General features: G+C 55.0%; 1 protein-coding gene across 1 annotated transcript in view; it reads left to right on the forward strand.

The window, feature by feature from the left end:
- The first annotated feature begins 610 nt into the window (after positions 1–610).
- Positions 611–10,876, forward strand: part of SCX (scleraxis bHLH transcription factor) — a 12,091-nt gene continuing 1,825 nt past the window's right edge. The window contains exon 1 of the mRNA XM_041414754.1: positions 611–1,281. Coding sequence (XP_041270688.1) covers positions 712–1,281 — 570 coding nt within the window. The 5' untranslated portion in view covers positions 611–711. The remainder of the gene's footprint in view (positions 1,282–10,876) is intronic.

The following is a 10,876-nucleotide window of genomic DNA, read 5'->3' on the forward strand; positions in this document are numbered from 1 at the left end:
TGTGGGGAAAACAGATTTGGGAAGCCGAAGGAAACCCGGGAAAGGAGCGGCGGGTTCTCCGGGAATGCCAGTCCGGGTGGGATTCCAGAGGGATCCCAGAGCCCCCCCCTGGGCAGCTCCGGCGACCTTTGGGGTTGGGACAAGGGAATTCATCGGGAAAACCGGGAAAGGAGCGGCGGGTTCTCCGGGAATGCGGCGAAGGGGTTAAAGCCGGCCTGGAGGGTGAGCTCAGGTAGGCCGGGCCTGGGGCTCCCCTTTCCAAAGGCTCCTTTTCCAAGGAATCCGGGCCCGGAGGAGGGGCCGGGCCGCCCATTCCCGCCGCTATAAAAAATCCCGCAATTCCAGCCCGCGGCTCCCGGAGGACGCGCACGTGCGCCGGGAGCGGCGGCGAGCCCGAAAACCGGGAATAAACCGGGATAAACCCCCCCCCCACCTCCCCACCAACTCCCAAACCGGGATAAAAAACTCCCAAAACCCGGGATAAACCCTCCATCAAACCGCTGCGCCACCGGGATAAAACCGGGACTTAGACCTGAACCGCCGCGACAAAACCCCTAAAAATCGGCTCGAAAGCCCCAAAAAGCCGGGAGAGAAGAGGGATAAAAACCCCTAAAGCGGATCGGCGAGAGCCATGAGCGGCCGCAGCTGAGCACCCCGCGGCATTCCCGCTTTTCCCAGCGGCAATCCCCCCCCTTCCCCGGCTTTTCCAGCATGTCCTTCGCCATGCTGCGCTCGGCGCCGGGGCGCTTCCTGTACCCCGAGATCAGCGCGCTGTCCGAGGACGAGGAGAACAGCGAGAGCTCGGGCTCGGAGGAGAAGCCCTTCCACATGGAAGGCGGCGGGTTCGGAGAGAAGGGAGGCAAGCGGCGGAGCGGCAAGAGCCGCGGGAGGATGTCCCGGGAGCCGCGGCAGCGGCACACGGCGAACGCCCGGGAGCGGGACCGCACCAACTCGGTGAACACGGCGTTCACGGCGCTGCGCACGCTGATCCCCACCGAGCCGGCCGACAGGAAGCTGTCCAAGATCGAGACGCTGCGCCTGGCCTCCAGCTACATCTCGCACCTGGGCAACGTGCTGCTGCTCGGCGAGGCCGGCGGAGGAGGAGGAGGAGGAGGAGGAGGAGGAGGGCAGCCGTGCCACGGCGGGGCCGCCGCTTTCTGCGCCGCCGCCGCCGCCGCCGCAGCCGCCGCCGCCGGGGGAGCGTCGCCGCCCGGCCGGGAGGCGGAGAGCGCGCAGCCCCGGCAGATCTGCACCTTCTGCCTCAGCAACCAGCGGAAAATGGTGAGCGAGGCTGGGGATAACGGGAATACCGGGATAGACTGGGGTGTACTGGGGTGTACTGGGGTGTACTGGGGTCCGGGAATGCCGCGGGGATAGAGGGAATAGGGAGCAGGATAGAGGGAATAGGGAGCAGGATAGAGGGAACAGGGAGCGGGATTGGGGAATCGTGGCATGCCCAGCCCCAGCAGATCTGCACCTTCTGCCTCAGCAACCAGCGGAAAATGGTGAGCGAGGCTGGGATACCGGGAATATCGGGAATACCGGGGGGTACTGGGGTGTACTGGGGTCCGGGAATGCCGCGGGGATAGAGGGAATAGGGAGCAGGAGAGAGGGAATGGGGATTGGGGAATCGTGGCATGCCCAGCCCCAGCAGATCTGCACCTTCTGCCTCAGCAACCAGCGGAAAATGGTGAGCGAGGCTGGGATACCGGGAATATCGGGAATACCGGGGGGTACTGGGGTGTACTGGGGTCCGGGAATGCCGCGGGGATAGAGGGAATAGGGAGCAGGAGAGAGGGAATGGGGATTGGGGAATCGTGGCATGCCCAGCCCCAGCAGATCTGCACCTTCTGCCTCAGCAACCAGCGGAAAATGGTGAGCGAGGCTGGGATACCGGGAATATCGGGAATACCGGGGTGTACTGGGGTGTACTGGGGTGTACTGGGGTCCGGGATAGCGGGAATGCCGCGGAGATAGAGGGAATAGGGAGCAGGAGAGAGGGAATGGGGATTTGGGAATCGTGGCATTCCCAGCCCCGGCAGATCTGCACCTTCTGCCTCAGCAACCAGCGGAAAATGGTGAGCGAGGCTGGGAATAACGGGAATAACGGGAATACTGGGAGTAATGGGGTCTGGGATAGCGGGAATAGAGGGAATAGGGAGCGGGATTTGGGGAATCCTGGCATGCCCAGCCCCGGCAGATCTGCACCTTCTGCCTCAGCAACCAGCGGAAAATGGTGAGCGAGGCTGGGGATACCGGGAATAACGGGAATACCGGGGTGTACTGGGGTGTACTGGGGTGTACTGGGGTCCGGGAATGCCGCAGGGATAGAGGGAATAGGGACTGGGATTGGGGAATTGTGGCATTCCCAGCCCCGGCAGATCTGCACCTTCTGCCTCAGCAACCAGCGGAAAATGGTGAGTTTGGGATAGAGGGAATGGGAAGCAGGATACTGGGAATGCCACGGAGATAGAAGGAAAGGAGAGCAGGATTTGGGAATAGGGAGCGGGATTTGGGACTGGGATTTGGGAATCGTGGGAATCCCGGCGATTCCCTGATTTATCCCGGCAATTCCCTGATTTATCCTGGCAATTCCCGGGTTTATCCCAGCGATTCCCAGGTTTATCCCGGCAATTCCCAGGTTTATCCCGGCGATTCCCTGATTTATCCTGGCAATTCCCGGGTTTATCCCGGCGATTCCCAGGTTTATCCCAGCAATTCCCGGATTTATCTCAGCAATTCCCGGGTTTATCCCGGCGATTTCCTGATTTATCCTGGCAATTCCCTGATTTATCCTGGCAATTCCCAAGTTTATCCCGGCAATTCCCAGATTTATCCTGGCAATTCCCAAGTTTATCCTGGCGATTCCCTGATTTATCCTGGCAATTCCCGGGTTTATCCCAGTGATTCCCAGGTTTATCCCAGCAATTCCCGGGTTTATCTCAGCGATTCCCTGATTTATCCCAGCAATTCCCAAGTTTATCCTGGCAATTCCCAAGTTTATCCTGGCGATTCCCTGATTTATCCTGGCAATTCCCGGGTTTATCCCAGTGATTCCCAGGTTTATCCCAGCAATTCCTGGATTTATCCTGCTGATTCCCAAGTTTATCCTGGCAATTCCCAGGTTTATCCCGGTGATTCCCAAGTTTATCCCGGCGATTCCCGGGTTTATCCCAGCAATTCCCAGGTTTATCCTGGCAATTCCCAGGTTTATCCTGGCAATTCCCAGGTTTATCCTGGCAATTCCCGGGTTTATCCCGGCGATTCCCTGATTTATCCCGGCGATTCCCGGGTTTATCCCGGCGATTCCCGGGTTTATCCCGGTGTTTGCCCACTCCCGGGATGAGCGGGAATGCCGAGGAGCTCCCGCTTAGAGCTGCAGGGACAGCGGAGCCTGCCGGAGGCAGCTCCAAAATCCATGGAAAATCCATGGGAAATCCACGGAAAATCCATGGGAAATCCACGGAAAATCCATGGAAAATCCTCTCTGGAGCCAGAGGAAAAGGGACAGGAGAGGAGCCGGGAATGGGAACCGGGAAGGGCCCTGGAAAAGCGGGCAGAGACCGGGACAGGGATTCGGGATCGGCTCCCAGAATTCCCAGTATTCCCAGTAACTCTGTAACAGCGTTCCCAGTATTCCCAGTATTCCCAGTAACTCTGTAACGGCGTTCCCAGAATTCCCAGTATTCCCAGTAACTCTGTAACGGCGTTCCCAGTATTCCCAGTAACTCCGTAACCGGGTTCCCAGTATTCCCAGTAACTCCATAATGGGGTTCCCAGTACTCCCAGTATTCCCAGTATCTCCGTAACGGGGTTCCCAGTATTCCCAGTATTCCCAGTAACTCCACAACGGGGTTCCCAGTATTCCCAGTATTCCCAGTAACTCCGTACTGGGGATCCCAGTCCCTGAGTGCCGGCACTCCCAGTTCCTGATCCCAGCGCTCCCAATTCCCTGGTTTTTGGGATTTCCTCTCCCGATTCCCTGGATTTTGGGATTCTCTCTCCCAATTCCCTGGATTTTGGGATTCCCTCTCCAGATTCCCTGGATTTTGGGATTTTCTCTCCCAATTCCCTGGATTTTGGGATTTTCTCTCCCAATTCCCTGGATTTTGGGATTCCCTCTCCCAGTTCCCTGGATTTTGGGATTTTCTCTCCAGATTCCCTGGATTTTGGGATTTCCTCCCCTCTCCCAATTCCCTGGATTTTGGGATTCCCTCTCCCGATTCCCTGGATTTTGGGATTCCCTCTCCCAATCCCCTGGATTTTGGGATTCCCTCTCCCAATTCCCTGGATTTTGGGATTTTCTCTCCAGATTCCCTGGATTTTGGGATTCCCTCTCCCAATTCCCTGGATTTTGGGATTCCCTGCAGGTGGAACAGGGAAAACCCAGCGGGATTTTCCTGCCCCATCCCAAATTCCCAAAAATCCCCCCTTGGGAACAGGGCCATTCCAAGGGCAGAGGGGCAGGATCGGGATCCGGGCTGATCCCGGAAAACCCGGAGGGGACGGAAAATCCCTCTGGAAGGATTTGGGGCTCATCAAATTCCGGAGTTTTCCACCCAAACCATTCCCAAAGGCCGACAGCTCCGGGGTTTGGGAAAAGGGGAATTTGGGAAAAGGGGAATTCAGGAAAAGGGGGATTTGGGAAAATGGGAATTTGGGAAAATGGGAATTTGGGAAAAGGGGAATTTGGGAAAATGGGAATTCAGGAAAAGGGGGATTTGGGAAAATGGGAATTTGGGAAAAAGGGAAATTTGGGAATTCCAGGGAATTCCAGCTGGGAATGGGAACCAGGGAATTCCAGCTGGGAATGGGATCCAGGGAATTCCAGCCGGGAATGGGATCCAGGGAATTCCCCTCAGGAATGGGATCCAGGGAATTCCAGTTGGGAATGGGATCCAGGGAATTCCGGCCAGGAATGGGATCCAGGGAATTCCAGCTGGGAATGGGATCCAGGGAATTCCAGCCGGGAATGGGATCCAGGGAATTCCAGCCGGGAATGGGATCCAGGGAATTCCGGCCAGGAATGGGATCTGAACTCATCCCAGTCAGGAATGGGATCCCAAATCCAATCCCATTCCAGCATTCCCAGGGATTTTTCCAGCCCTGGAATTCCATCCCTGAGCCTCACAATCCCTACAGGGGAGAATTCCTTCCCAAAATCCCAACAAGTTGTGGGAAGCCACTCCTGGAAGTGAGGGATGCAGGGAAAAAGGGGAAAACAATTCCTACAAATCCTCATCCCTAATTTTCCAACAATTCCTACAAATCCCCATCCCCAATTTTCCATAAAATCCTCCTCCTTCCCAAAAATCCCAAAAAATTCTCCCTAAAATCCTCCTCCTTTCCAAAAATCCCAAAAAACTCTCCCTAAAATTCTCCTCCTGCCCCACAGATCCCAAAAAATCCTCCCTAAAATCCTCCTCCTGTCCCAAAAAAACCTCCCCAAAATCCTGTTCCTATCCCAAAAATCCTCCTCCTTCCCAAAAATCCCGAAAACCTCTCCCTAAAATTCTCCTTCTGTCCCAAAAATCCCAAAAAATTCTCCCTAAAATCCTCCTCCTGTCCCAAAAATCCCAAAAAATTCTCCCTAAAATTCTCCTCCTGCCCCACAGATCCCAAAAAATCCTCCCTAAAATCCCTCTCCTGCCATAAAGATCCCGAAAAATCCCAAAATTTTGGCTCCAAGGGGTCTGATCCAGGTGCCAGCCCATCCCTGGAAAAGCAGGAGCAGGAAAATCGGGATGGGCTGAGCTGAGAGGGATTTTGGGGGGAATTTGGGATCTGGGGAGACCCCAGGGATTTTTAGGCCGAGCCCAAATCCTGGGAAAACTCGGGAGAAGCCGATCCAGGGCTCGGAATCCGAGGGTTAAGTGGGAAAATTTGGGATAATTTGGGATAATTCGGGGTCAGGATTGCAGCAGGAGCGGCAAAGGTGGGCGGCAAATCCCGGGAATTCCTGGGAATTCCCAAATCGGGAGAGAGGTGTTCCTGACATTCCTGAGGAAGGGTTGAGCTTTCCCGGGATTTTCCACACTGGGGGAGCCGGGATCTGCTCAGATCCCAAAAATTCCCGATCCAATCCTGGCCGGGGGGAGCTCCGGGATTTGGGGATAAAGGGATTCCCGGATCCCAAGAGCGCCGAGGGAATTCCAGGCTGGAATTCCGGGAGCCAGCAGAGAGCTGGGATCCAGGGAGAGACCGAGGTGGGAAAGGTGGGAAGGATCCTCGGGATAAAAGGAATTCCCATCTGGAATCTCCTCAGGATCCAGGAGGAATTGGGATCCAGGATATTGGGATAAAGAGGGGATTGGGAAAGAGAAGGATTTGGGATCCGGAGGGAATTGGGATAAAGGAATTCCCCTCTGGAATCTCAGGATCCAGGGAGGATTTGGGATTCAGAGGGGATTTGGGATAAAGGAATTCCCCTCTGGAATCTCAGGATCCAGGGAGAATTTGGGATTCAGAGGGGATTTGGGATAAAGGAATTCCCCTCTGGAATCTCCTCAGGATCCAGGGGGAATTGGGATCCAGGGAGGATTTGGGATCCAGAGGGAATTGGGACAGGAAGGATTTGGGATCCAGAGGGGATTTGGGATAAAGGAATTCCCCTCTGGAATCTCAGGATCCAGGGGAAATTGGGATCCAGGGAGGATTTGGGATTCAGAGGGGATTTGGGATTCAGAGGGGATTTGGGATAAAGGAATTCCCCTCTGGAATCTCAGGATCCAGGGGGGAATTGGGATCCAGGGAGGATTTGGGATCCGGAGGGGATTGGGATAAAGGAATTCCCATCTGGAATCTCCTCAGGATCCAGGGGGGAATTGGGATCCAGAATATTGGGATAAAGAGGTGATTGGGACAGAGAAGGATTTGGGATCCAGAGGGGATTTGGGATAAAGGAATTTCCCTCTGGAATGCCCTGAGAGGAATTTGGATCCAGGGGGGAATTGGGATATGGAAGGGATTTGGGATAAAGGAATTCCCTCTGGAATGCTCTCAGAGGAAATTGGGATTCAGAGGGGATTCGGGATCCAGAGGGGATTTGGGATAAAGGAATTCCCCTCTGGAATGCTCTCAGAGGAAATTGGGATCCAGGGGGGAAATTGGGATATGGAAGGGATTTGGGATAAAGGAATTCCCCTCTGGAATCTCCTCAGGATCCAGGGGAAATTGGGATCCAGAGGGGATTGGGATCCAAGAAGTTCTGGGGATCCAGAGGGATTTGGAATCCAGAGGGATTTGGGATTCAGAGGGATTTGGGATCCAGAGGGATTTGGGATTCAGAGGGATTTGGGATCCAGAGGGATTTGGGATCCAGAGGGATTTGGGATCCAGAGGGATTTGGGATTCAGAGGGATTTGGGATCCAGAGGGATTTGGGATCCAGAGGGATTTGGGATCCAGAGGGATTTGGGACCAGTCAGGAAGGGCCGATCCCGGTGCCATTCCCGGAGCATTCCCGACCCTCCTGGCACAGGGAGTGAACGGGAAATCCTGGGAAAGGGGAAATCCTGGGAAAGGGGAAATCATGAGAATCCCAGGGAAAACCCCGGCACAGCTTCCCAAGGAAAGCCTGGAATCTGCACGGAGGGATTTGGGATGGGAGCAGGGATTTGGGATGGGAGCAGGGATTTGGGATTTGGGATGAGAGCAGGGATTTGGGATGGGAGCAGGGATTTGGGATTTGGGATGAGAGCAGGGATTTGGGATGATTTGGGATCCAGAGGGATTTGGGATCCAGAGGGATTTGGGACCAGTCAGGAAGGGCCGATCCCGGTGCCATTCCCGGAGCATTCCCGACCCTCCTGGCACAGGGAGTGAACGGGAAATCCTGGGAAAGGGGAAATCCTGGGAAAGGGGAAATCCTGGGAAAGGGGAAATCCTGGGAAAGGGGAAATCCTGGGAAATGGGAAATCCTGGGAAATGGGGAATCCTAAGAATCCCAGGGGAAACCCCGGCACAGCTTCCCAAGGAAAGCCTGGAATCTGCACGGAGGGATTTGGGATGTGGGATGGGAGCAGAGATTTGGGATTTGAACAAGGATTTGGGATGGGAGCAGGGATTTGGGATTTGGGAATTTCAGGACCAAAACCTCTCTGGAGCCTTGGGAAAACCCCCCTGGATCCAGAGGGGCCGGGGAGCTCCCCCAGATCCCAATCCCAGAAATCCCGGCCCCTGGAGCGGGAGATTCCGGATGCCTCCCACATCCCAAGCCAGGATTTCCATGGAAAAATCCCAAACCATCGGATCCGGGAGCTTCCCTGAGCCGTTCCTGCTTTTCCCCAGGATGGGATCACCCCCAGTCCAGGTTTTCCATGGAAAAATCCTGGACTGAGGTGCTGGGAGCAGGAATTCCATGGGATTCCTGAACCCCCCCGGATCCGGGAGCTTCCCTGAGCCGTTCCTGCTTTTCCCCAGGATGGGATCACCCCCAGTCCAGGTTTTCCCCCGGAGCCGGGAGCTTCCCTGAGCCATTCCCATTTTTTCCTGTCAGGAATGCACCCACATCCAAGTTTCCCCAGGATGAGATCACTCCAATCCAGGTTTTCCATGGAAAAATCCCAGATTTAGGTGCAGGGAGCAGGAATTCCGTGGGATTCCTGAACCCCCTCCAGAGCCAGGAGCTTCCCTGCTTTTCCCCAGGACGGGATCACCCCCAATCCAGGTTTTCCATGGAGAAATCCCAGATTTAGGCAGAAGGAGCAGGAATTCCATGAGATTCCTGAACCCCCCCAGAGCCAGGAGCTTCCCTGCTTTTCCCCAGGACGGGATCACCCCCAATCCAGGTTTTCCATGGAGAAATCCTGGATTTAGGCACAGAGAGCAGGAATTCCATGAGATTCCTGAACCCCCCCAGAGCCAGGAGCTTCCCTGCTTTTCCCCAGGACGGGATCATCCCCAATCCAGGTTTTCCATGGAAAAATCCTGGATTGAGGTGCTGGGAGCAGCAATTCCATGAGATTCCTGAACCCCCCCAGAGCCAGGAGCTTCCCTGCTTTTCCCCAGGATGGGATCACCCCCAATCCAGGTTTTCCATGGAAAAATCCTGGATTGAGGTGCTGGGAGCAGGAATTCCATGAGATTCCCAAATCACCCCAGAGCTGTTCCCACTTTTCCCCTTCAGGGCTGCACCCACATCCAGGTTTTTCATGGAAAAATCCCGGATTTAGGTGTAGGGAGCAGCAATTCCAGGAGATTCCTGAACCCCCCCGGAGCCAGGAGCTTCCCTGCTTTTCCTCAGGACGGGATCACCCCCAGTCTAGGTTTTCCATGGAAAAATCCTGGATTGAGGTGCTGGGAGCAGAAATTCCATGAGATCCCCAAATCACCCCAGAGCTATTCCCCCTTTTCCCCTTCAGGGCTGCCCCCACATCCAGGTTTTTCATGGAAAAATCCCGGATTTAGGTGTAGGGAGCAGCAATTCCAGGAGATTCCGAAATCTCCCCAGAGCTGTTCCCACTTTTCCCCTTCAGGGCTGCCCCCACATCCAGGTTTTTCATGGAAAAATCCCAGATTTAGGCGCAGGGAGCAGGAATTCCATGAGATTCCCAAATCACCCCAGAGCTATTCCCACTTTTCCCCTTCAGGGCAGCACCCACATCCAGGATTTTCATGGAAAAATCCCAGATTTAGGCGCAGGGAGCAGGAATTCCATGAGATTCCTGAACACCCCCAGAGCCAGGAGCTTCCCTGCTTTTCCCCAGGACAGGATCACCCCCAAACCAGGTTTTCCATGGAGAAATCCCAGATTTAGGCACAGAGAGCAGCAATTCCATGAGATTCCTGAACCCCCCCCGGAGCCGGGAGCTTCCCCGAGCCATTCCTGTTTTTCCCCAGGATGGGATCACCCCCAATCCAGGTTTTTCATGGAAAAATCCCAGATTTAGGTGCTGGGAGCAGGAATTCCAGGAGATTCCTGAACCCCCCTGGAGCCGGGAGCTTCCCCGAGCCGCTCCCACTTTTCCCCAGGATGGGATCACCCCCAATCCAGGTTTTTCATGGAAAAATCCCAGATTTAGGTGCTGGGAGCAGGAATTCCATGAGATTCCCGAACCCCCCCGGATCCGGGAGCTTCCCCGAGCCATTCCCGCCTTTCCCCCTTTTCCAAGCCCTGCCCGAATCCCGAATTCCTGCCGGAGGTGAGAGGGAAAAGTGCGGCGGGGTTTTCCCAATCCCCGTTTCCGCTCCAGACGGCCCCGAGCTCCCGGGGATTGAACATCTGGGAAATCGGAGCAGAATTCCCCCTTTTCCCTCCCCTTCCCACCCTCGGGAACAAAGGGAGAGACGGAGCCGCACGTGCGGGGGTGGAAAACGGGGGAGGCCTGGGATGGGGATGGAAAACGGGAATTGGATCCCAAAAAATGGGGATGGAAACAAGAGAGGATGGGATGGGGATGGAAAATGGGAATTGGATCCCAGAAAATGGGGATGGGAAACGGGGGAGGCCTGGGATGAAATGGGGATGGAAACAAGAGAGGATGGGATGGGGATGGAAAATGGGAATTGGATCCCAGAAAATGGGGATGGAAACAAGAGAGGATGGGATGGGGATGGAAAATGGGAATTGGATCCCAAAAAATGGGGATGGGAAACGGGGGAGGATGGGATGGGGATGGAAAACGGGAATTGGATCCCAAAAAATGGGGATGGGGAAAAGGGAGAGAATGGGATGGGGATGGAAAATGGGAATTGGATCCTAAAAAATGGGGATGGGAAATGGGGAAAGGTTTGGGATGGGGATGGAAAACGGGAATTGGATCCCAAAAAATGGGGATGGAAAACGGGAATTGGATCCCAAAAAATGGGGATGGAAAACGGGGGAGGCCTGGGATGGGGGTGGAAAATGGGAATTGGATCCCAAAAAATGGGGATGG

This window comes from Onychostruthus taczanowskii, unplaced genomic scaffold (genome assembly GCF_017590055.1).
Source record: "Onychostruthus taczanowskii isolate IOZ18803 unplaced genomic scaffold, ASM1759005v1 scaffold468, whole genome shotgun sequence".
Lineage (NCBI taxonomy): Eukaryota > Metazoa > Chordata > Aves > Passeriformes > Passeridae > Onychostruthus > Onychostruthus taczanowskii.